General features: G+C 34.8%; 1 protein-coding gene across 12 annotated transcripts in view; it reads right to left on the bottom strand.

Moving 5' to 3' along the window:
* RALGAPA1 (Ral GTPase activating protein catalytic subunit alpha 1) overlaps positions 1-27,826 on the bottom strand; it is a 253,551-nt gene that overhangs the window by 58,092 nt on the left and 167,633 nt on the right. For all 12 annotated transcript variants that reach the window (XR_003515516.2, XM_027568751.2, XM_027568756.2 and 9 more), the window contains one exon: positions 11,992-12,115. Coding sequence is in view for 11 of the 12 variants with exons in the window: in XM_027568751.2 (XP_027424552.2) it covers positions 11,992-12,115 (124 nt within the window). In the remaining variant the exon portion in view is untranslated. The remainder of the gene's footprint in view (positions 1-11,991; positions 12,116-27,826) is intronic.

The raw sequence follows: 27,826 nt of genomic DNA, 5'->3' as shown, positions 1-27,826 counted from the left end.
CTCTTACCTGACCCCTCAAACACTGACAATGAGTGATCTGTTTTTCACTACTAAATGGTCATTTCAAGAATGCATAAATAGACCTGATTTGTGACCCAGTATGTGATCTATTCTGAAGAATGTTCCATGTGCACTAGAGAAGAAGGTGTATTCTGTTGCTTTAGGATGGAATGTTCTGAATATATCTGTGAAGTCCATCTGGTCCAGTGTATCATTCAAAGCCCTTATTTCCTTTTTTTTTCAAAGCCTTTATTTCCTTGCTGATCTTCTGCTTAGATGATCTATCCGTTGCAGTGAGGGGGGTTTTAAAGTCCCCTATTATTGCATAATTATCGATGCGTTTCATTGATTTTGTTATTAATTGGCTTACACATTTGGCTGCTCCCATGTTAGGGGCACAAACATTTACAATTGTTAGATCTTCTTGTTGGATAGACCCTTTAATTATAACATACTGTCCTTCCTCATCTCTTTATTACAGTCTTTGGTTTAAAATCTAATTTGTCTGATATAAGGATTGCCATGCCAGCTTTCTTTTGATGTCCATTGATATGAGAAATGGTTTTCCACTCCCTCACTTTAAATCTGGAGGTGTATTTGGGTCTAAAATGAGTCTCTTGCAGACAGCATATCCATTGGTCTTGCTTTTTTATCCAATCTGATACCCCTGTGTCTTTTGATTGGGGCATTTAGCCCATTTACATTCAGAGTAACTACTGAAAGATAGGAATTTAGTGCCATTGTATTACCTGTAAAGTGACTGTTACTTTATATTGTCTCTGTCCCTTTCTGGTCTATGTTAGTTTTGGGTTCTCTCTTTGCTTAGAGGATCCCTTTTAATATTTCTTGTAGGGTTGGTTTGGTGATCACAAATTCTTTAAGTTTCTATTTGTCGTGGAAGCTTTTTATCACTATTTTGAATGATATCCTAGCTGAATAAAGTATTCTTGTCTGCATATTCTTCTTATTTAGCACCCTGAATATATTATGCCAGTCCTTTCTGGCCTGCCAGGTCTCTGTGGATAGGTCTGCTGCCAGTCTAATGTTTCTACCCTTGTAGGTTACAGACCTCTTGTCCCGAGCTGCTTTCAGGATTTTCTCTTTGTCTCTGAGATTTGCAAGCTTCACTATTATATGCCAGGGTGTGGATCTATTTTTATTGATTTTGAGGGGGGTTCTCTGTGCCTCCCGAACTTGAATGCCTGTTTCCTTCCCCAGATTAGGGAAGTTTTCCACTATAATCTGCTCCAATATACCTTCTGCCCCCCCCACTATTCTAATATTATTCTGCTTTATGGTATCACTTATCTCTTGAATTCTCCCCTCATGATCCAGCAGTTATCTCTCTTTTGCTTAGCTTTATTCTCCATCATTTTGTCTTCTATATCACTAATTTTCTCTTCTGCCTCATTTATCCTAGCAGTTAGAGCCTCCATTTTTTTATTGCATCTCATTAATAGCCTTTTTGATTTTTGACTTGGTTAGATTTTAGTTCTTTTATTTATCCAAGAAAGGATTCTGTAGTGTCTTCTATGCTTTTTTCAAGCTTAGCTAGTACCTTTATAATCGTTATTCTGAATTCCAGTTCTGACATCTTACTTATATCCATACTGATTGGGTCCCTAGCAGTCAGTACTGCCTCTTGTTCTCTTTTCTGAGGTGAGTTTTTCCATCTTGTCATTCTTGCAGAAAGTGGTCCCTTTTCTATTCGTAGAGTTGCAGCTATTCTTTTCTTAGATCTCCAGTTGAGTTCGCAGGTGTTCAGAATGATTTGAAAGCTATCTAGCTGAATTCTTGGGACCAGAAGAAATTAAGGTCTCCTACTCCATCACCATCTTGGACCAATCATCCTCTCAACCAGTACCAAAATATTGGGATCATTCCCTACATATTTTCAGACCACAATGCTTTGAAACTGGAACTTAACCAAAGAGGAAATTTGGAAAGAACTCAAATTCATGGAGGCTAAAGAGTATCTTACCAAAGAATAAATGGGTCAACCAGGAAATTGAAGAATTTAAAAAATTCACAGAAACTAATGAAAATGAAAACACAACTCTTCAAAATCTTTGGAATGCAGCAAAGGTAGTTCTAAGACGAAAGTATATAACAACAGAAGCCTTTCTCAAGAAACAAGAAAGGTCTCAAATACACAACCTAACCTTACACCTAAAGGAGCTGGAGAAAGAACAGCAAATAAAGCCTAAACCAAGCAGGAGAAGAGAATTAATTAAAGATTAGAGCAGAAATAAATGAAACAGAAACCAAAAGAACAGTAGAACAGATCAACACAACTAGGAGCTGGTTCTTCGAAACAATTAATAAGATTGATAAAGCCCTGGCAGACTTATGAAAAAGAATAGAGAAAGGCCCAAATAAATAAAATCACAAATGAAAGAGGAGACATCACAACCAACACTGAAGAAATACAATTATAAGAACATACTATGAGCAATTATAGGACAACAAATTAGGCAATCTGGAAAAAATGGATGTATCCCTAGAGACATATAAACTACCAAAACTGAAACCAAAAGAAACAGAAAACTTGAACAGACCCATAACCAGCAAGGAAATTGAAGGAGTAATTAAAATCTCCCAACAAACAAGAGCCCAGGGCCAGATGGCTTCCCAGGGGAATTCTACCAAACATTTAAAGAAGAATTAATACCTATTCTTCTGAAGCTGTTTCAAAAAATAGAAATGGGAGGAAAACTTCCAAACTCTTTCTATGAGGCCACCATTACCTTGACCCCAAAACCAGACAAAGACCCCACCAAGAAGAATTACAGACCAATATCCCTGATGAACATGGATGCAAAAATCCTCACCAAGATACTAGACAATAGGATCCAACAGTACATTAAAAGGATCATTCACCACAACCAAGTGGGATTTATTCCTGGGCTGCAAGGGTGGTTCAGTATGAACAAATAATCAATGTGATACACTACATTAATAAAAGAAAGGACAAGAACCATATAGTCCTCTCAATAGATGCAGACAAAGCACAGCATCCTTTCTTGATTAAAACTCTTCATAGTGTAGGGACAGAGGGAACATACCTTAGTATCATAAAAGGAATATATGAAAAGCTCATAGTGAGTATCATTTTCAGTGAAGAAAAACTAAGAGCTTTTCCCCTAAGGTCAGGAACATGGCAAGGATGTCCACCATCACCACTGCTGTACATAGTACTATAAGTCCTAGCCCTAGCAATCAGACAACAAAAAGAAATAAAAGCCATCTGAATCGGCAAAGAAGAAGTTAAAGTCTCACTCCTCACAGATGACATGAAATCTTCACAGATTTCCACTCTATGTGGAAAACCCAAAAGACTCCACCCCAAAATTGCCAGAACTCATACAGGAATTCAGAAAAGTGGCAGGATATAAACTCAATGCACAGAACTCAGTTGCATTTCTACACACTAACAATGAGACAGAAGGAAGAGAAAATTAAGGAGTTGATCTCATTTACAATTGCACCCAAAACCATAAGATAGCTAGGAATAAACCTAACCAAAGAGACAAAGGATCTGTACTCAGAAAACTACAGAATTCTCATGAAAGAAATTGAGGAAGACACAAAGACATGGAAAAACGTTCCATGTTCATGGATTGGAAGAACAAATATTGTTAAAATGTCTATACCACCTAGAGCAATCTACACATTCAATGCAATCCCTACCAAAATACCATCAACTTTCTTCACAGAGCTGGAACAAATAATCCTAAAATTTGTATGGAACCAGAAGAGACCCCGAATAGCCAAAGGAATGTTGAAAAAGAAAAGCAAAGCTGGTGGCATCACAATTCCGGACTTCAAGCTCTACTACAAAGCTGTAATCATCAAGACAGTATGGTGCTGGCACAAAAACAGACACATAGATCAATGGAACAGAACAAAGAACCCAGAAATGGACCCTCAACTCTATGATCAACTAATCTTCAACAAAGCAAGAAAGAATGTTCAATGGAAAAAAGACAGTCTCTTCAACAAATGGTGTTGGGAAAATTGGGACAGCCACATGCAGAAGGATGAAACTGGACCACTTCCTTACATCATACAGAAAAATAGACTCAAAATGGTTGAAAGACCTAAATATGAGATAGGAACCCAACAAAATCCTACAGGAGAACGCAGGCAGCAACTTCTTACTAGACACGTCTCCAAAGGCAAGGAAAACAAAGGCAAATTTAACTATTGGGACTTTATCAAGATAAAAAGCTTTTCCACAGCAAAGGCAACAATCGACAAAACCAAAAGACAACTGAGAGAATGGGAGAAGATATTTGCAAATGACATATCAGATAAAGGGCTAGTATCCAAAATCTAGAAAGAACTTATCAAACTCAACACCCAAAAAACAAATACTCCAACCAAGAAATGGGCAGAAGACATGAACAGACATTTCTCCAAAGAAGACATCCAAATGGCCAAGAGACACATGAAAAAATGCTCAACACCACTTGGCATCAGGGAAATACTAATCAAAACTACAATGAGATACCGCCTCACACCAGTCAGAATGGCTAAAATTAACAGGTCAGGAAATGACAGATGTTGGCAAGAATGTGGAGAAAGGGGAACCCTCCTACACTGTTGGTGGGAATGCAAGCTGTGCAGCCACTCTGGAAAACAGTATGGAGGTTCCTCAAAAAGTTGAAAATAGAGCTACCCTAGGACCCAGCAATTGTACTACTGGGTATTTACCCCACAGATACAAATGCAGTGATCCAAAGGGGCACCTGCACCCTAATGTTTATAGCATCAATGTCCACAAAAGCCAAACTATGGAAAAAGCCCAGATATCCATCGGCAGATGAATGGATAAAGAAGTGGTGTATATATATATGAAATGGAATATTATGCAGCCATCAAAAAAATGAAATCTTGCCATTTGCAATGATGTGGATGGAACTAGAGGGTATTATGCTAAGTGAAATAATTCAATAAGAGAAAGACAATTACCATATGATCTAATATGTGGAATTTAAGAAACAAGGCAGAGGATCATAGGGGAAGAGTGGAAAAAATAAAACAAGACAAAACCAGAGAAGAAAACAAACCATAAGAGACTCTTAATTATAGGAAACAAACTCAGGGTTGCTGGAGGGGAGGGGGTGGAGGGATGGGGTAACTGGGTCACAGACATTAAGGAGGGCATGTAATTTAATGGGCACTAGGTATTATATAAGACAGATGAATCACAGGCCTGTACCTCTGAAACCAGTAATACACACACATTATATGTTAATTAACTTAATTTCAATTTAAAAATGTTAAAAAAAAAAAGAATGTTGTATAAATAGAATTATACAGTGTGTAACCTTGGCAAGAATTTGGAGATTTTCCTGTTATCTTTCTGTTAACAATTTCACACTTTATCCCACTGTAGTTAGAGAACATACTGTATGATTTCAATGTTTTTAGTTTGTTACAGTGTTTTTTTATGGCCTAATAGGTCTATCTTGGTATATGTTCCATGGACACTTGAAAAGAATATGTATTCCCATGATGTTGGGTACAGTGTTCTATAAATGTCAGTTAGATCCTGTTGGTTGATGGTATTGTTGAGTTCTTCTATATACTTGCTGATTTTGTGCCTGGCTCTTCTTTTAGTTGTTGTGAAAGAAGTGAAGTCTCCATCTGTAACTATGGATTTGTCTATTTCCTTTTTCAGTTCTATCAGCTTTGCTTCATATAATTTTCAGTTCTGTTGTTTGTTGAGCACACACTATGTCATCTTGGACTGGCCATTTTATCATTATAATATCCCCGTCTCTGGTAATTCTCTTTGCTCTGAAGTCTCCCTTAGCTAATACTAATGTAACCACTCTGGCTTTCCTTTGATTAATGTCTGCATGATGGAACTCTTCCATCCTTTTACTTTTTTTAAGATTTGTTTATTTTAGAGAGAGAAAAGAGAGGGAAGGAGAGAGAATGTGGAGGGGAGGAGCAGAGGGAGGGGGAAAGAGAGAATCTCAAGCAGACTCCCCACTGAGCATGGAGCCTGATGTGGGGCTCGATCTCACAACCCTGAAATCATGACCCAAGCTGAAATCAAGAGTTGGATGCTTAACCAACTGGGCTACCTAGGTGCCCCATCCAAGCTTTTATTTTCTACCAGCGTATATTGTAATATTTGAAGTGAATATATTTTTATATAGCATATAGGAGAGATCATACCTTTTAATGCACTCTGACAATTTTTAATTGGTATTTTTAGACCATTTATATTTAATGTAATGACTGATATGTTAGGGCTTAAACCTGCCATTTTATTCTTTGTTTCCTGTTTATTTTCTGTTTTTCATTTATTTTACCTGCCTCCTGTGAATTACTTAAACATTTTCTAGAATTCCATTTTTATTTACCTATCATTTTTTGAGTATATTTTTTGTATACATTTTTTTAGTGGTTGCTCTTGATATAGACATAAGTTATGTACATAACTTATCACAGTCTACTAATGTTGTCACAGTGTGAGTGAAATATACAAACTCTGCCTCAGTTTGCCCCTTTACCTTCAATTGTTTGTACTATAACTGCCATGAATATTTTAATGGCATTACATTTAGAAACACATCAGAAATAAATTTTGCATCAACCATCAAACATAATTAAGAAAACTCAAGAGGAGAAGTAATGCCCAATGTATTTACCCATTATTTTTCTTGTCACGCTCTTTCTTTCTAGTGTTCCAAGGTTCTTTCTATCGCTTCCTTTCTGTTAATACAACTTCTTTCAGTTGTTCTTTTAGAGTACATCTGCTGGCAACAAGTTCTCTAAGCTTTCTTTCATCTGAGAATGTTTTGCTTCATTCCTTCACAAGCTAATGATTCTCATTTACATTAATTTTTCTTTCAGCACTTGAAAAATATTGCCACTTTCTCTGGCTACTATAGTTTGTTTCTTGTTTGTTGTTTTTGTTTTTTAGTAGGCTCGATGCTCAGCTTGGAACCCAATGTGGGGCTTGAACTCACAACCCTGAGATGAAGACCTGAGCCGAAACCAAGAGTTGGACACTTAACCGACTGAGCCACCCAGGCATCCCTGGCTACTATAGTTTCTGGTAAGAAATTCCCTATCATTCAGGGGCGCCTGGGTGGCTCAGTCGGTTAAGCGGCTGCCTTCGGCTCAGGTCATGATCCCCGGGTCCTGGGATCGAGCTCCATGTCCGGCTCCCTGCTCAGTGGAGAGCCTGGTTCTCCCTCCTTCTCTGCCTACTTGTGCTTTCTCTCTGTGTGTCAAATAAATACACAAAATCATTAAAAAGAAAATTCCCTATCATTCTACTTTCCCCTTTATAAAGAGCAATTTTTCTCCAGATGCCTTTAAGACTTTTTTGAGACTTATTTTTCAGAAGTTTAATTATGATGTGTCTTGCATGGATTTCTTTCAATTTATCCTGTTTGATTTCACCTAGCTTCTTTAATTTGTAGCTTTATTAACTTTATTTCTCTTGCCAATTTGGGAAATTTTCAACATTATTTCCTCAAGTAATTTTCAGACCCAAACTATTTCTCCTCTCCTTCTGGGACTCACATAACAGGAATGTTAAATCTTTTGTCATAGTCCTATAGGTCTCTGATGCTCTGTTCATTGTCCTTAAGTCTTTTCTCCCTCTGCTATTCACATTTTTTACTGTTCTATCTTCCAGTTTATTGATTCTTCTGTACCCCCATCTCTACCTGATTCTGTTGCTGGCATATCTACTGAGCTTTTTACTTCAGTAATTAAATTTTCAGACTTTATATTTTTCATTATTTATTTCAACTGTGCTCCTAACTGCTAGTCAAAGCATTTCTATTATGGTTACCTCAAAATCTTTGTCATTTGGTGTTATTATGTATTTTCTTCTTCTCATTCATTTGGGGACCTTGCTGGGTCTTGGTATGATTTTTGATCAAAGCTTGGACATTTTCATATTATAAGACTATGAATCTTATTTAAAACTTCTGTTTCAGCTGGCTGTTTTGTGACACAGCTCTGTCAAAGAAGCAATGTGGTTACTGCCTCATTATAGCCAGGTGGAGGGTGAAGTATAGGTTCCCCACTTAACCTCAGCTGACAACTGCAGAGGGGAAATCTTCATTATTGTTACGTGGAGGTAGGAGTTCTGGTTTCCTATGTGATGTCCACTGAGGAAAGGTTAGTCATTACTGGCAGGGTTAGTCTCATTACTGCTGGGTGATGGTAAAAGGACTACTTCTGTATTAGGCCTCCTCTGATCTACCCCAGTAGAAGAGGTAGGGGCACCTCATTATGCTGGGTGGGGAGAAAATTCCAGGTTTCTCATGTAGTCTCCACTGACATTGTGGTGTGGGGTGTGGATGGGGGACTTGACCAGCTGACAGAGATGAAAATTTTGGCTTTTTGGTTGGCCTTCTCTAACACTATCTGATACTACTTTTGTGTGGTGCTGGGGATGCCTCATTACAGTCTCATGAGGGTGGTAGGCTAGGCCTCCTAACTGATCTTTGTTGTCAGGGGTGGGGATGGGAGTCATAGTATTTTCTTTGGTGTTTGGTTGGAGTAGAGCAGTTATTGTCTAAATGTTTTCTGTCTTTCTAGGTTATTCCTTTCCTGATCCTTTGGCTAGAAAGAGTGGGCTTCTGTTGGGGTTCTTTTGGTCAGTGCTGCTATTTCAGATCCAATTTGGAGATACAGGAGATAAAGAGAAACCCTTGAGAACCCATCATCATGTCATTCCTTGGTCCTGTGTTGGTCTGTCTTCCTTTTCACCTTTCAGAGTCTTTCTATGTTTGTTTTATATGTAACGTCCAAGGTTTTGTTATACTTAGTGTGAAGAATAAAGAGAGTATGTCTCTTTGATCTTCCTAGAAATGAAAGTTCCCACTGTACAACTTAATGGACCTCAGTACATTCACAGATAAGTGCAATCATCACCACAGTCAATTTTAGAACGTTTTCATCAAAAAGAAACCCTATACCCTTTAGCTATCACCCTGATCATCCCTCATCCCTCCAACTAGTCCTAAGCAATCACTAACCTACTTCCTGTGTGTGTGTGTGTACAGTGGTATTTCATATAAATGGATCATAACACATGTCTTTGTGACTGGTTTCTTTCGTCTAACATAATGTTTTCAAGGTACATCCACACTGGAGCATGTCAATACTTCATTCCTTTTCATGGCCAAATAATATTCCATTATATGAATATATCACATTTTATCCATTCATCCATTGATGGGCATTTGTGCTCCTTCCACCTTTTCGCTATTATGAATAATGCTCCTATAAACATCCACATACAAGTTTTTGTCTGGATATACAATTTCATTTCTCTTGGGTATCTATCTACCTAAGAGAGGAATTTCTGATCATATAGTAATTCAGTGTTTTACTATTTGATGAGCTGCCAGATCGTTTTCCATAGCAGTTACACCATTTCACATTCCTACTAGCAGTGTAAGAGGGTTCAGATTTTATCAAATCCTAGCCTACAGCTGTTATTACCTGACTTTTTGATTCTAGCCAGCCTAATGGGTATGAAGTAGTATCTCTCTGTGGTTTTGATTTGCACTTCTCTGATAATGACGTCAAGCATCTTTTCATGAGCTTATTGGTTATTTGCATATCTTATTAAGAGAAATGTTCATTCAGGTCCTAATTTTTTAATTCAATCGTTTTCTAATTATTGATTTGTATGAGTTCTTTGTATATTTTAGATTCAAGTCCCTTATCACATGTATGATTTGCAATTATTTTTTTCCAATTCTGTAGGTTGTCTTTTCACTTCATTTAGTGTCCTTTGAAGCACCAAAGCTTAAAGTTTGATGAAGTCCAATTTATTTATTTTGAAGATTTTATTTATTTATTTATTTATTTGAGGGAGAGAGTGTGTGAGCAGGAAGGGTAAGAAGGGGAGGGACAGGGAGAAAGAATCTGAAGCAGATTCCACAACTGGGCAGGGAGCCCAACATGAGGCTTGATCTCAAGCCCCTGAGATCATGACCTGAGCTGAAACCAAGAGTTGGATCCTTAATCAACAGAGCCATCCAATCCAGGTGCCCTGAAATGCAATTTATTTAATTTTTCCTTTGCTGTTCATGTTTTTAGCATCATATGTAAAAATCCCTTTTATTTATTAATTATAGCTCCATAAAGGTGAGGAAAAAAAACCTTAGCAAAATCCAAGGTCATGAAAATTTACCTCATATTGTCTTTAAGGAATTTTATACTTTTAGCTCTTACAATTAGTTTTTTTTAATCTATTTTGAGTTAATTTTTGTGTATATATATATATATATATATGGTGAGGTAAGAGTCCAACTTCATTCTTTTGCATGTAGCTATCCAGTTGTTCTGGCACCATGTATTGAAAAGACCATTCTTTCTCTACTGGGTGGTCTTGGCACTTGTCAAAAATCAGTTGACCATAGATGTATGGGTTTATTTCTAGAATCTCAATTCTATTCCATCGATCAATATGTCTATCCTTGGTGCAAGTGCCATACTGTTTGATTATTGTTTTGTACTAAGTTTTGAAATACGAAGTGTGAGTACTCCTACTTTGTTCTTTTTCAAATGTCTCTTGCTTTTACTAATACTGTTCTGTGTTTTTTTTTAAACGAAAATCTATTTATAATTTTTTTTTATAGTTTCCAAAGCACTTTCACATACCTAATCTCAACTGAACTTCACATACCTGTTGTGTAAAAAAGTATATTACGTTTGACAAATACGCAAATAGGAACAAAGACCCCAAGTAACTCACTTAAAGGGAAATAGCATGTAAGATAAGCCATTAAAAATATATACAGAATGCTAAAGGCTTATGTACTTAATACTGTACAAGGCACTTGGATGTCTTTTAAAATGAAATGAGATAAAAGTGCCTGCCCTCTAGGAGGGGCTTATAGTCTAGTGCAGTGGTCTTCAACAATTTTGCTCATGCACTCTCTACAAGAATTTAAAAAAAACATGTATTAAATTAACAACTGTAAGAAATTTTCATCACAAGTTTAAACTGCTGCAAAAGATATAATTTCCAGTGTACTGTATGTTAATGTATATGTGCTTTAAATATATTTTCATCAAATTGTAGAGCTGCAATTTTGCCTGATACAATACATATAAAATGCCTGCTATTAACTTAATGACAAATCAATCAGCCACCATCAAATTCACTTTCTGTTAGTAAATGTCTGACACTTCATATGTCGATTTAACTGAACGTATTAATACAAATGTCTATGATAGATACCTCCCTTTTGAGTTACAATTCTTTTTTTTTTTTAAGATTTTATTTATTTATTCATAAGAGACAGAGAGAGAGAGAGAGGCAGAGGGAGAAGCTGAAGCAGGGAGCCCAATGCGGGACTCGATCTCAGGACCCTGGGATCATGACCTGAGCTGAAGGCAGATGCTTAACCATCTGAGCCACCCAGGCGCCATGAGTTACAATTCTAAGATTGTATGTTCTTGAATGAACTTTTTTTGGGTGACAAACCTTCTGGGACAATGTAGGATTTGGGTGAGCGTGTGGTATGCCTTTCTTTTACAGAGTTGAAGAATACAAAAGGTGAGGCAAGAGACTGCAGAAGAGTTCTCAGGCACTGATTTTAGTAAAATCCAGGGGATCTGGAAATTAATTTCCTCAAAACTAACCAAGCCAATGTGCCCCTTAAAAACCTTGGTATAGTGAAGATATTCATATCTTAGTTTGAAGACCACTTGTCTACTGGTCACAGCTGTGAGGAAAATCGAGATCTCCTAAACCTAGGAGTTTAGTACTAACAATATACTCACTCATAAAAAAAAGTGAACAATTTTCCTTTCGAAGTCCAAACTGTTTCTGTCTTTGCAGATAGGATATAAAGTAGAAACAATAACAAACCTGGTGTTAAGTTGTTGAGTCTCCTAAAGTAATTCTTCTAAAATAAGCTAGGAAGAAATAGAAAACCAATGCTTCCAAATAAAAATACAATGATATTTGGTATTATTTAAGAACAATACCTCCCAACCAAGACCAGCTACAAAATCTTCATACGCTTGACTTCCTCCTGTATTGGTGAGAATGGAATGTTTGTCTTCTTGTCCTTCAGCAACATAAAATACTGCGATCTTGTGGGTCTCTCGACTGTAAAACAAAAGATTACACTGTTCATTTAATCATTAATTTATTCATTCACCCAATAATTAAGTTCAGTGTACAAAGTACGTGGCAATAAAAAGATGAAAATGAATTAAATCTTGTGATCTACTAAGGAAGATATGTAATTATAAGTAAAAAATTAGAAAAGTTATAAACTTGCCAGTAGAACAAAAGAGAGGTGTGATTCCTTCTGACTGGAGAAAGAGAGAGACACTTAAAGGAGAAAGTTACACTGAGTTGGGTGAAGGCAAGTGAGATCTGACAAATGAAGGAGAAAGAGTATCAGGAAAGACATGTGTGAATGCATGAAGCATCTGAGGAGTTACCTGTTGTACAATGTGGCTAAATACCAGAGTTAAATGGACATGTTTTAGAAATAAAACTAAGTAGGAATACAGAGATGACTGAGAAATGATCCATTTCTTCAAAGTGCAGAATAAGAAACAAGAAATTTATACACAAATATTATAGAACTGTATCGAATAAGTGACAAGCTCTTAGACATTTTCTTTTTAGATCTCCTTCAAATTAAAAATGTTCATAAAAACAAATTTCTTGTATGACATTTGGCTTTCCAAGTTAACTAGGGCACACTACATTTGGTCTAGTGTGGTTTAACAAAGCATGGGTTAATGAACTTTATGACCAGAGGTGATGTTTTCACTACTATAGTTTGTAGAAATTAGAAAGCAAGCAAACAAACCATAGCCAAAGAACTGAAATTATTTTAAAAAGCTAGTCAGACAACCAGATTTTCCTACATATTTTGAGGAAGTTGTAAGGTCATGATTGTGGGTTTCAACATCAGCAACTTAAAATCATGAACAAAGATATTTTAGCTGCTTTCACTAATGGCAATATTTCACTTTATGGGGTGAACACAGGCAACTTTTGGTATATTCAATGTATTGTTAGGATAATCTAAGTAATAAAATATAATTGAGGGGAACTTCAGTAAACCCTTTCTCAAGCAAAATAACAATTTAAGTGGTGAAAATGATTTTTAAAAAATCATTTAAATTCTCTGCATATTGTCCTAAGGGCATATAGCAAATGGACAAACATTCATTCAAGAAAATCTACCAAATCTAGTAAGAACAGAATGAGTCTTTGGCATCCCTTACCCCACCCCTTTACTTCCACATTATAGCTTTATCCTGGGCATTCTACTCAGGCCAATATAAGGGTTCCCCTCTCCCCTCCAGTTCCCAGACTGGGAATATAGTTTCATCTTGGGAAAAATAGGCTTCTGGCTGTGTTTCTCATCTTCCCCAGATCCATGCTACACAAAATCTATTCCAGGCAGCTGTGACTGAGAACCATGTCCCCCTTAACTCTTCCAGCTCCCTCTGTTACGATGGAAGCTCTAGGTGCAAAAGGCTTGAGTCTTCCCAACCTTCCCCACTCTAGCTTACCAATAAGCTAGAGGTTTCACACCAGTAGGTGAAAGCTAAGATGAAGAACTGCCAATCCTTCCCTAACTGTTCACTTGTAGAGTGAGAGTGTTACTCCAAGAAAAGTTGGTTCTTGACCCCAGCTCAGGTATAGTGGGGTTCTGCCACTACTTGTGTTCTGCTCAGGGTGAAACACAGGTCATAAGGACAAAGAACTCAGCAGCAGCTCTGCCTGAGGGGAATGATTTGATTTTGAAACAAAACTTGGAGACTCCATGCCTATGGGTTTGTCAAAAACAAGAAAGAGGTGGAAAGCCATTAAGAGAAGCTAACACTTCCAGACACAAGTAAAACAGCAGAGCAGCCAGAAGTTTTAACAGAGAGAAGCAGGAAGAGATAGCCAAGAAGGTTCTTTTGGGAACACAGTCAAGTTTACAGGTCAAGAAGCCTGTGCACATGTACTACCTTGCACCCACACAGCAGCAATCAGAGTAAGATGCAGGACAGACATGAAAGCATGCCTCAAGCCACACAGACCTATCAACACAAGGGGAAGCCTCACAAATACTCGACTTGAGCTCAGGGTCAACTCTTAGGAAGCCACAACTTAAAAACAACATCCAGTCAATCCTGGCAGTCTAGATGACTGTGCATATCCAAAGTTGTACTCTATTTGGAGCAACCAGAGAGTAAACCTCCAAGCTACTAGTCTCTGGGTGAACATGGGACAAAAAAAACATAAACATTCTGAATATGATAGCAGCCTCCAAGCCACACATACATCCACAGTAAACAATAAAAATCTAACTGGCTAAGGGGGCTAAAATACAAACTTTGATTAGTAGTAGATTATGTCAACCCAGGGGGGAACCCATGGGTAGTCCTACTAAAAGATAAAAAAACATTTTAAAATTTTTGAGCAGGGAGAGCTGAGGCTGCACATGGTGGGTAAATAGACTTTGCAGGATTAGTTCAGCCAAATCACTAGAAAATAAACAAATGATCAAGCAGGGCACTTTTGAATCAAAGACACAAATAATGTTGAAAGTAAAGTAAATGGAAAAAGACACCATGCAAACAGTAACCAAGAAACCTGGAGTGGCTTTATTAATATCAGACTTTAAAATGAAAAATATTAGTGATAAAGAGACATTTCATAATGTTAAAAGGTCAGCCTACTAGGAAGATATGAAAATTAAAAACACACATGCACTCAACAGAGAACTTCAAAATACATGAAGCAAAAACAGAACTGGAGGCAGAAATAGACATTTCTACAATCACAATTGAAGATTTCGATACCCCACTTTTTAATAGTGGACAAGAGAGTATCAACAAGAAAATGGAAGACTTCAATAATACTGTAAACCAACTAGATCTAAAATACATTTATACAACACCCCACAAAACAGTAGTAGAGCACACATTCTTCTCAAGGATACAGGAACATCCGATAGGGTGGACCGTATGGTAGGTCAGAAAACAAGCCTCAATAAATTTGAAAGGATTGAAATTATGCAAAGTGTATTTTCTAATCACAATGGAATGAAACTAGAAATCAATAAAAGATAAAAACTTCGGGAATTTCACATGTATGTAGAAATGAAACAATGTACTCCTAAATAACTGAGAGAATCAATGTCAAGGGAAATAAGAAAATACCTAGAGATGATGAAAATGAAAACATAACATACCAAAATTGATAGCATACAGGCAAAGCAGTGCTCCCTTGTAAATTTATAGATGTAAATGCCTATATTAAAAAAGATGAAAAGATCCTGCATCAATAACTAAACCTTCCACTTTAAGAAACTAGAAAAAGAGCAACTAAAATCAAAGCAAGAAAAAGGAAATTATAATAAAAACTAGAGTGGAAATAAAATAGAACAGAAAAACAACAGAAAAATCAATGAAACCAAAACTTGGTTTTTTGAGATGATAAACAAAATTGGTAACTTTATAGTTAGACTGAACGAGGAAAAAAAGAGAAGACTCAAATTACTAAAATCAGAATCTAAGGAAGAGACATCACTATATACGGTACAGAAATAAAAAGAATTGTAAGGGAAAATGCTGACCAACTATATGCCAACAAATTAGATAAAATAGATTAAATGGAAAAATACCTAGAGACACACAAATTACTAAATCCAACTCAAGAGGAAAGAGAACACCTGAACAATTACAAAGAGACTGAATTAGTAATGTGATTGAAAAGGAAGAAGTAAAACTACCTCCACTTGCAGATGAGATGATTTTGTATATAGAAAGCCCTAAAGAAGCCACTGAAAAGTTTTTAGTTATTAAATGAATTCAGCAGGGTTCAGGATACAATAACCACATATAAAAATCAATTGTATTTCTATATACCAACAATGAACAATCAAAACAAAACTAAGAAAATTCCTTTTATAATACTATACCATCAAAAATAATAAATTACTTGGGTATGTAAGTACAAAAGTACTTAACAAAAAGTTAAGTATAAAACTTATCCTCTGAAAATTACAAAACACTGTCAAAAGAAATTAAAGATCTTAAAAAAAATCCCATTCATGGACTAAAAGATCTAATATTGTGAAGATAACATTCCCGAATTGATCTACAAACTGAATGTAATCCCTACCAAAATCCCAGCTCCTGTTTTTGTAGAAATGGACAAGCTCATCCTAAAATTCACAGGAAGATACAAAAGATCCAGAATATCCGTAACTATCTTGAAAAAGAAGACAATGTTGGATTCATAATTCCCAATTTTAAAACTTGCCACAAAGCAGCAGCAATCAATGCACTGTGGTAGTGTCATAAGAAGTGACAAACAGATGTATATGGAACAGAATTTTTGATTTAGAAATAAACCCTTTTATTTGTCATCAGTTGCTTTTCTGACAAGGATACCATGACAATTCAATGGGAAAAGAAGAGTCTTTTCAACAAATGGTGCTGGGGCAACTGGATATGTACAAGCAAAAGAATGAAGGTGGATTCTTACCTTGCAACTTCCGACCTCACACCAAAAACAACAAAAAGGACGTTAGATCTTAATATAAGGTTTAAAACTATAAAGTTATAAAAAAGTTTATAAAACTAGTGTCCATGGCAAAAAACTACATGAATATTCACAGCAGCATTATCCATAATATCCAAAAAGTGAAACCAACCCAAATGTCCATCAACTGATGAATGGATAAACAAAATGTAGTATATCCATACAATGGAATATTATTCAGCTTAATAAAAAGAAATGAAGTGCTGAGAACACACTGCAATACGGATGAACTTTGAAAACACTACGCTAAGAAGCCTGCCACAAAAGACCATATATTGTTTGACGCCTTTTATATGAAATGTCCAGTATAGGCACATCTATAGAAATAGAAAGTAAATTAGCGTTGTCTAGAGCTGGGGAGTGGAGGAAGGGGGTGGTTGGCCGTAATGGGGAGTTACTAGTGACGGGTATGGAATTCCTTTTGAAGGAACTAAAATATTCTAAAATCAGGTTGTTGTGACAGTTGCACAACCCTGTGAATATACTAAAAACATGCATACTTTAAAAATGAGTAAACTGTATGGTATAAGAAGTACATCTCAAAAAAAAAAAAAAAAAGTACATCTCAAGAAAACTGTTAAGAATTTAACTTGGAAGCACAATCCACTATGTGTAAATCCCAATCCTGGGGCAGAAAGGGAACTTCTCCAGTGTTCTTACTTGGTGTTTCTGTGTCACATTTTGGTAATTCTTGCAATATTTCAATTTTTTTCAGGTAAAGGTCTATCAATTAGAACTCACAAATCACAATTTATAAAATTGGGAAGACTTAATAAAAATGTTCACCTAATACTATATAAATCTAAAAGCAGGGAGAAAAATATGTGCCATGTAGGAAAAAATAGAACATAAATCTTCACAATGCAAAAGTAAAAGAGAAATCACCTTTATATTATCTATGACCTTCCTACAATTTGTAAAAGCAGAGCTCAGATGCCTTTCATGTCAAATTTTAATCTTTCACCATTCCCTCTTATTTTTCTACTTACCTAACTACTGCTGCTAAAATGTTTGGTATATTGCCATTAGCTTAATATGTATAATAATGAACAACTAGGGAAAGAAACCAGAAAAAACACCCATAAAATTAACGAACTTGCAACTTACATGCCACCATATAAGAATATGTATAGAACTGGCAAAATATTGTGAGCATACTATTGGAAAATTCAAAGTGAAGTCTGCTAAGTTGGAAGCACTTCTGAATCCCTGCATATACACTGCGATAGAAATAATAATACAAATTTTGAGATTTGAAATAAAAAAATCTGGTGGTTCAACCAAGAGGAACAGGAATCAGTTAATCTAGTCAAAGAAAATAAAGGATCTATAAATGGTCTAGGAAGATAAGAGTATAAACAACATCACTTTTCATTTTTCCTCTCTAGTCCATCAGAAAAGTAGAAGCATACCTCAGAGATATTGCAGGCTTAGTTGTAGGCTACAATAAAGTGAATACAGTAATAAGGTGTATATCAAAGTTACGTTTATACTATACTGTACTTTATTAGGTGTGCAACAGCATTATGTCTAAAAAAGTATATACCTTAATTTAAAAAAAATCACTTTTGATAAAAAATGCTAACCATCATTTGAGCTTTCAGCAAATCATAACCACTGATAATAGATCACCATAACAAATATAATGAAAAAGTTTGAAATATTGCAAGAATTAACAAAATGTGACAGAGATGCAAAGTGAGCAAATACTGTTGGAAAAATGGTGCTGATAGACTTCAACTCCTGCTCTTTGTAATAGTCTCTTTAAAGTAGTAAGGACATGAATCAAGGGGTTGGGGGCAAGAAAAGCATAGAAGAAGGGATAATAAGAACTGGTGCAATAGTTATGAAAATCTAAGGGCAAGAGAAAGGAAATGGTCAAGTTTGGGTGACTGAAACAATATTTCTAAACATAATCAAGAAAATTATGAGGAGGATATGACTTCAGAACAAAATGGTGACCCGGGAGGAGGCAGGTAAAAATTTGTAATAGCTGCAAAATCATGACAAGAGAATTGAGAGACAAGTACATGGAAAGAATGGGGTTAAGAAGATAGGAGAGATATGCCAATGAGAAGAATAACTATATTAGGGGGTTATGAGGTAAAAGATGAGCCAGTGAAGACAAACTTGGAATAATTAGAGAATGAGGAGTTGAATGAGGTAATTGTAGTGCTACAGAAGCCGGGGAGAAGAACATTTTAGAGAACAGACTACAGTATTAAATTAGGGGATATAATACTCAAGGGGTTTTTAGGGCAGTGAAACTATTCTATAGGATACTGTAATGGTAGATACCTGTTACTATACATTTGTCAAAATGCATACAATGTACAACACAGAGAATGAACTCTAATATAAACTTGGACTTCAGTTAATACATCAATATTGTTTCATCAATTTTAACAGATGTTATCACACTGATGTAAGAGATAGAAAAATTATGTGTAGGGGAAAAGGGTATGTGGGAACTCTCTGTACTTTGCAATCAATTATTTTGTAAATCTAAAACTGCTGTAATCTTTTAAAATGCTTATTAAATTAACTAAATTTAGTTAATTAGATAAAATGTTGAAGACTGAGAAAACTTTAGACTTGATGGTCAAGATACTAACCTTCAGAAGGATAGTTTCAGTAGAGCAGTGAGGTCTGGAACACATGTTGAGCAAGAGAGCAAAAGAGTTATGATTCTTGCCCTCAAGGACTTGACCATTTAGTACCAAAGATAAATTATCATGGGGAAGAGTTAGGATATAAGAACTCACAGATTATTTAGAGGGTTATTATAATTGTTTTGGAAAGAAGTAATAAGAATATCTAAGAATAATAATAGTAATAATAATAATACTACAGTGTGATAAATGGATGACAGGGAAGTGTTACAGGGCTCTGTGAGAGCACATGGAAGATCCAAACAAAGACTGGGGAGGAAGATAAAAAGAGGTAGTTTAGGGAAAGGATTTCAGAAAACATAATGTTTAAGCTGAGACTAAAAAAATGGATAGGAGTTGTACTCTGAAAAATTTTATAGCCTAAGACCATTTCATTGTTAAAAAATAAAAGACAAAAACATCCAATTCTAGAAGAAAAAGAACAATATAAAGCTTATAAATAAGACAAAAATTAATGAGTTAGAAAACAGAATATAACAGAATATAATAAACTAAAAACTGTTTCTTTGAAAAGGTTAAGTAGATTATTTACATCAAGAAAAAAAGCCCACTGTAATGGTGATGCATAACTCATTATAACTTTAGTTTAAAAGTTAGAAAATGTTTTTAAAATAACCATAAACATAACAATTTGTTATTGTAGTAACACCAATAACCTAAAATGTGAGGAAGAAGTAAAAGTATAAAGTTTCTATATGCTATCTATCAAATTGTAGTCAGCTTAAAATAAGATGTTATAAATATAACATATTTTATGTAAGCCTTGTGGTAACCACAAAGAAAAAAACTTGTAGCAGATAAACAAAAGACTATGACAAAGGACTCAAACACTACTACAAAGTCTTTAAATCACAAATGAAGACACTAAGAGAGAAAGCAAAAAACAAATGATCTACAAAACAGAAAACAATGAAGAAATGGCATTAGTAAGTTTTTACCTCTCAACAATTACTTTAAATGTAAATAGATTAAATTCTTCAATCAAAAGACACAGAATGGCTGAATGGACAAAAAAATGAGATCCAAATGATATGCTGCTTAGAGGAGACTCATTTTAGCTTTAAGGGTGAACAGAGAATGAGAATTGAAGGGACAGGAAATAGTATTTTAAGCAAATGGTAAACAAGAGAAAGCAAAGGTAGCTATATTTATATCAGACAAAATAGACTGTGAATTAAAAAATGGTAAAAAAAAAAAAAGATAAAGTTACTATCATAAAGAAAAGGGGTCAATCCATCAAGAAGATAAAACAATAATAAATATTTATGCACCCAACATTGGAGCACCTAAATACATAAACCAAGTAGTAAAATAAAAGGGAAATACACAGCAATACAATAACAGTTGGGGACATTAATACCCCACTCTCAACAATGGACAGATCATCCAGATAGGAAATCAAGTAAGAAAGTGAATCTGAACAATACTATAGACCAAATGGACTTAACAGACATATATGGAACATTCTGTCCAATGGCAGCAAATACACATTCTTCTCAAGTACACATGGAACATTTTCTACGATAGATCATGTGCTAAAACACAAAAGTCTCAACAAATTCAAGAAGACAGAAATTAGTATCACATATCTTTCCAACTACAAAGGAATTAAACTAGAAATCAATAAACAGGAGGAAAGCTGGAGAATTCACAAATACAGGGAAACTAAATGGCACACTCCTGAACAACCAATGGATCAAAGAAGAAATCAACAAGGAAATTAAAAATATCTTGAGACAAAAAAAGGAAATACAATAAACCATAACTTATGGAATGTAGCAAAAGCAGTTCCAAGAGGGGAGCTTATACTGATAAATACATACATCAAGAAAAAAAGAACTAGGGCACCTGGGTGGCTCAGTCATTAAGCGTCTGCCTTCGGCTCAGGTCATGATCCCAGGGTCCTGGGATCGAGTCCCACATCGGGCTCCCTGCTCTGCGGGAAGCCTGCTTCTCCCTCTCCCACTCCCCCTGCCTGTGTTCCTGCTCTCGCTATGTCTCTCTCTGTCAAATAAATAAATAAAATCTTTAAAAAAAAAAAACTATCTCCAATAAACAACCTAACTTTATACTTAAAGGAACTAGAAAAAGAAGAATAAACTAAGCCCAAAGTTAACAGAAGAAAGGAAATAATAAAAATTAGAGCATAAATAAATGAAATATAGAACAGGAAAATAGAAAAGATGAACAAAACCAAGAGCTGGTTCTTTGAAAACATTACCAAGATTAATAAACCTTTCACTAGACTAACCACAACAAAAAAGGACCCAAATAAATATTACTATAAATGATGAGATGTTACAACGGATACCACAGAAATGCAAATGATCATAAGAGACTATGATGAACAACTATTTACCAAACAAGTGGACAACCTAAAAGAAATGCATAAATTCCTAGAAATGTACAGCCTACCAAGACTTCTTTATGAAAACCAGAAAATCTAAACAGACCAATAACATGTAAGCAGATGGAGGCAGTAATCAAAAACTTCCCAACAAAGAAAAGCCCGGTACCAGATGGCTTCACTGTGAATTCTACCCAACACTTAAAGAATTAATACCAACTCTTCTCAAACTCTTCCAGAAAAGTGAAAAGGTGGGAATACTTCCAAACTCATTTTACCAGAAGAGCATTACCTTGATACCAAAGCTAAGTAAGAATACTACAAGAAAAGAAAATTAGAGGCGAACATCTCTGATGAATATAGATGTAAAAATTTTCAACAAAATACTAGCAAATAGAATGCAATAGCACATCAAAGAATCATACATGATAAAGTGAGATTCATCCTCTGGATGCAAAGATGGTTCAACATATGCAAACCAATAAATGTTATACATCACATCAATGGAATAAAAGATAAAAATCATACAATCACCTCAACAGATGCAGCAAAACAATTTGACAAAATTCAATACTCATTCATGATAAACAGTCTCAACAAACTGGGTATACAGGAAAGTACCTCAAAATAATTAAGGCTTTATCTGATAAACCCACAACTAATATTCTCTGTGGTGAAAAGCTGAAAGACTTTTTTCTAAGATCAGGAACAAGATCAGAGTGCCCAACCTCATCACTCCTATTCAACACAGTATTGGAAGTCCTAGCCAGAGCAATCAAGCAATAAAAAGAAATAGAAAGCATCTGAATTGAGGAGAAAGTAGTATGATTATCTCTTTTTGCACACTACATAATCTTAAATAAAGAAAATCCAAAAGATTCCACCAAAAAACTGCTAGAACTAGTAAAGAAATTCAGTAAAGTTGCAGGATACAAAATCAATACACAAAATCAGTCATTTTTCTACACACTAACAATGAATTATCTGAAAATGAAAAAAGAAAACAATCTCGGGTGCCTGAGTGGCTCAGTTGTTTAAGCGACTGCCTTCGGCTCAGGTCATGATCCTGGAGTCCCGGGATCGAGTCCCACATCGGGCTCCCTGCTCGGCGGGGAGTCTGCTTCTCCCTCTGACCCTCCCCCCTCTCATGTGCTCTCTCTCTCTCTCTCTCATTCTCTCTCTCAAATAAATAAATAAAATCTTTAAAAAAAAAAAAAAAGAAAGAAAACAATCTCATTTATAATAGCATCCCAAAAAATTGCTTAGGAATAAATTTAACCAAGATGAACGATCTTCACAATGAAAACTATGAGACATTGATTAAAGATATTGAAGAACACACAAATGAAGAGAAAGATAGCCTGTGGTTCATGGATTATTATTAAAATGTTCACACTATCTAAAGTAATCCATTGATTCACTGCAATCCCTATCAAGATTCCAATGGCATCTTTTTTTTTTTTTACAGAAATAAAAAAGCTATACTAAAATTCATATGGAACCATAAAAGACACCAAATAGCCAAAGCAAATCCTAAAACAGAATAACAAAGCTGGAGGCATCACATTTACTGATTTCAAACTATATTACAAAGCTACAGTTATCAAAACCGTACTGGAATAAAGACAGACACAAAGATCAACTGAACAGAACTATGAACCCAGAAATAAACCCATGCACGAATAGTCAACTAACATTTGAAAAGGGAGCCAAGAATATCAATGGAGGAAAGATGGTCTCTTCACTACACTAGATATTCATATGCAAAAGAATTAAACTAGACCCCTATCTTATGCCACTCAGAAAAACTAACATGAAATGGATTAAAGACTTAATATTGTAAAATTCCTAGAAGAAAAATAGAGGAAAAGCTCTTTGACACTGGTCCCGGCAATGCTTTTTTAGATATGAAAGCACAAGCAACAAAACCAAAACAAGTGGAACTACATCAAACTAAAAAGCTTCTGCATGGCAAAACAATGATAAACAAAATGAAAAGGCAACCTATGAAGTGGAAAAAAATATTTGTAAACTATATATATGTATCTGATAATTGGGTTAGTATCCAAAACATTAAGGAACTCATACAACTCAACAGCAATAAAACAAATAATCCGATTAAAATGGGCAAAAAGAAAAAAGAAAAGAGGACCTAAAAAAAAAAAAAATGGACAAGGACCCAAAGAGACATTTTTCCAAAGAGGATATTCAAATGACCAGCACATACATGAAGAGGTGCCCAGCATCACTAATCACTGGGGAAATGAAAATCAAAACCACAGTGAAATATCACCCCACACCTGCTAGAATGGCTATTATCAAAAAGACAAGAGATAACAAGTGTTGGTGAGGATATACAGAAAAGACAACCCTTGTTGTAAACTGTTGGTGGGAATGTGAATTGATGCAGACTTTATGGGAAACAGTATGGAGGTTCCTCAAAAAATTAAAAACAGAACTACTACATGATCCAGCAATCCCACTTCTGGATATATACCCAAAAAAACCCCCCAAATTACTACCTTGAAGAGGTATCTGCATCCCCATGTTCACTGAAGCATTGTTTACAATAGCCAAAGTATGAAAACAACCTGTGTTCATCAACAGATGAATGGATCAAGAAAATGTGGTATACATGTACAGCTGACCCTTGAACAAGAGGGGTTTGAACTGCATGGGTCTATTTATAAACAAATTTTTTTCCATAAATACAGTACAGTACTGTAAATGTATTTTCTCTTATGATTTTCTCAGTAACATTTTTCTATAGCTTACTTTAAGAATACATATATATATAACACATATAACATATAAACTATATGTTAATTGACTTTATATTATCAGTAAGGCTTCCGGTCAAGAGTAGGCTATTGGTAGTTAAGTTTTTAGGAAGTGAAAGTTATATGCAGATATTGAACTGCATGGGGATGGGGTGAGGTTGGTGCTCTTAATTCCTGTGTTCTTCAAGGGCCAACCATACAATGAAATTCAGCCATAACAAAAGAAGGAAATCCTGCCATTTGTGACAACTTGGATGAAACCTGAAGGCATTATGCTAAGTGAAATAAGTCAGACAGAGACAGACAAATATTGTAATGTTCTTACTTATATGTGGAATCTGAAAAAACTGAACTCACAGAAACAGAGAGCAGACTGGTTTCAGGGGTGGGGGATAGGGAAATGGGTGAAGGTGGTCAAAGGGTATAAGCTTCCAGCTGTGAGATGAGTAAGTTCTGGGGAAGTAAAGGACAGCATAGTAACTAGAGTTAACAGTACTGTATTATTTAAAGGTTGCTAAGAGAGCGGATTTTTAAAGTTCTCATTACACAAAAAATTCTAACTATGTGAAGTGATGAATGTGTTAACTAACCTTATTGTAGAAATCATTTTACAATATATATATTTATAAATCATTATGTTTAAACCATAAACTATCACAATGTTGTATGTCAATGCTATCTCAATAAATCTAGAGGGAAAAAACTTTGAAGGGATGATATAGGAATACATAAATTAATTTTTTAAAAAGAGCAAAAAAAAAATCCCACAAAACTGAGAAAAGGAACATAGCAGAATTATGATATGTGTGTATGTACTAATTTGTATTAGTATGCATTTTGAAAACCTCAATGAAAAGGAGTTTTGTAAAAAACCAAAGACACTGAAATTGACCCAAGAACTAAACGAAAACCCAGAGGCTAATAATGATGAAAAAAACTGGAAGAATTAGAAATTTTACTAGTTATTCCAAATTTTCAAACAACAGATAATATTCATTTCATGAGGCTGGCTATAATCTTAACTCTAAACACAGTAAGCACAGATAAAAAATTAAATAAATATAGAATATGCTTAGAAATGGGTTATACCCTAATTCAAAATGAAAGTCTAGTAAACTGAACACAACAGGAAGTCAAATGACCCAGTAGGTTATTCCAAGAATTATTTAATATTAGCAATCTAGTGATACTACGTATAATATACATCAGTTAAGAAAGCAAAACTGTATGAAAATTTGAATAGATGCTGAAAAAGATTCCAATAACAGGATGTCCCTCTTATAATACATATTTAACACTGTAGTGGAAGTTCTAGTCAATGCAACAAAGTATGATATAAGCAAAAATAGGCATAACTTTTAGAAAAGAGATTATGTGTAAGGTAATTACATACCTAAACAGATCTGAATAGACAACTATAAAATGTTTAAAATAAATAAGAGAATTCACTAAAGTATTTGGACAGCAAAATATAATGGGAAAAAAATTCTATTTTGAATATCATAACAACAATAAAATAACCCTAAAAGTAATGTCTGGGTCTCAGAATAAATGAAAAACACACCATGATTATGAATGGGAAGAATGATGATAGCAAATGTACTTATTCTCTCCATATGAAAGTTTTATTGTAAATCAAAACCAAAATATTAATGGGACTTTTTTTCTGGAAAACAAGAGCGTAATTCTAACATGTATCCAGAAGAATAAACAGGTGATAGTATCAAAGAAAAGGAGGATATGGATGAATAGGGTGAGGAAGAAGACTGGGTCTATCAGATATTAAATCACAAAGCTATAATAATCACTAACATCTGCATAAAACTGATAGACAACTCAAGAGAAATGAACAGATAGCTCTGATATAAAACGGTTAATATTTGATAAAGGAAACATCAAATCAATGAGAATGGTATGGATTATTCAACAAATTATGGAAATAGACTATTCTTCAATATTCAAGCTAGTTCCATTTCTTATTCCATAAACTAAAATGTATTCCAGAAGAAATTAAGAATTAAATGTAAAATAATTACCATTCCTACCAAGTAATTATGGATCTAGAAGGAAATACAGAACATTTAATTGATTTCAAGACAGAATTCTCTAAGCACAATAAGCAACTGAAAAAAATCCAAAGAAAGAAGACTGAGAAAATTACATAAAAATGAAAAACCTGTATGCTAAACAATATGAAGTTATTGAAAACCGAAAGCCAAACAACTAACTGGGAAAACTCCCACAATAAGTACAAAAGTTAATCCTTAGATACACACATATGTAGAAGAGCTCCTGCAATTAAGAAAAATTTCCTTTTAAATAGAAAAAGGACACTAAGAGGGAATTTGAAAAAAAATTAAAATTTCTTACAAATACATGAAAGATATTAACTTCACTAGTAGTAAAGAACAATAAATTAAAGAGATACCATGATCTGCCTCCCAAGCTAGGAAAGGTTTAGAAAATATGACCAATACCTTGTGTTGGCCAGGTTGAAGTTATATTAGTGTTCTTACATAATGTTGGTACTAATTAGAAATTAGTACTTAGTGAAAAGTAATTCTGTAATATGTATGGCCTGAAATAAGTTCTTATGCTTTGATGTAATAATTCCATTTCTAGGAACCTATCCTAGGGCAAGATATTAAAAACAATGTCAATGTCCAATAATCATAGAACTTGGTGCCATAAAAAATTATTTTTGAAAAATACCAAAATGCCTGAGGAAAATGCTCCCAACATGATAAAGTCCTTTTTAAAAGATAACTTACTGCATACATATTACTAGGATTCCAGTTTTTTAAAACAAAAGAATCATATGTATAATCAAAAAAGACTGAAAATAAACAAATGTTCAGAATAGTGTTATAAATATATGGTTTATTTTTCTATTGTATATTTTCTATAATAACTAGAGAAACTAAACATTATTTTTAAAAGATTATTCTGAAAAAAGCTAAAAAACACAAAAACCAAAGAAGTGAGTAAAGATATTTTCTCATAAAATTTGGTACTAAAAGGCATGAAAGGAATAGACTATAGCTTGAAAGGATGGTAACTGAGGACAGTTTTGTTTTCTTTTGTTTAAAGAAACGTAACAAGTGTGCTTATGGTAAAGAGGTAAGTAGAAATACAAGATAAAGATGTGGTAACTTTTTGAAGATCCTAGAGCAAGCAGAGAAGGTAGGAGGTAGAAGTACAGATAGAAAAAAAAAAGGGTTTTTCTGAAACTGAAGGTGAGCAAGAAAAGATGGCTCAATATAGAAATTTTAAAGAGAAGTTATAAGGCGGAGTTGTTTGATATGGGAAAGGAATGAATAATCTTTATTTTGCATTCCTATAGAATACTGCTGGCATGGTAGTTTGTTTCAAATGAATTCCCCAATGGTCAGAATCACTGGATTTAATTAGAGGTGTGACTAATGTGTGTTAAATATGAATGGGTGGAGGAAGA

This window comes from Zalophus californianus, chromosome 6 (assembly GCF_009762305.2).
Source record: "Zalophus californianus isolate mZalCal1 chromosome 6, mZalCal1.pri.v2, whole genome shotgun sequence".
Taxonomy (NCBI): Eukaryota; Metazoa; Chordata; class Mammalia; order Carnivora; family Otariidae; genus Zalophus; species Zalophus californianus.
Note: the sequence above shows the minus strand (reverse complement) of the source record. Positions and strands in the feature narration are given on the sequence as shown.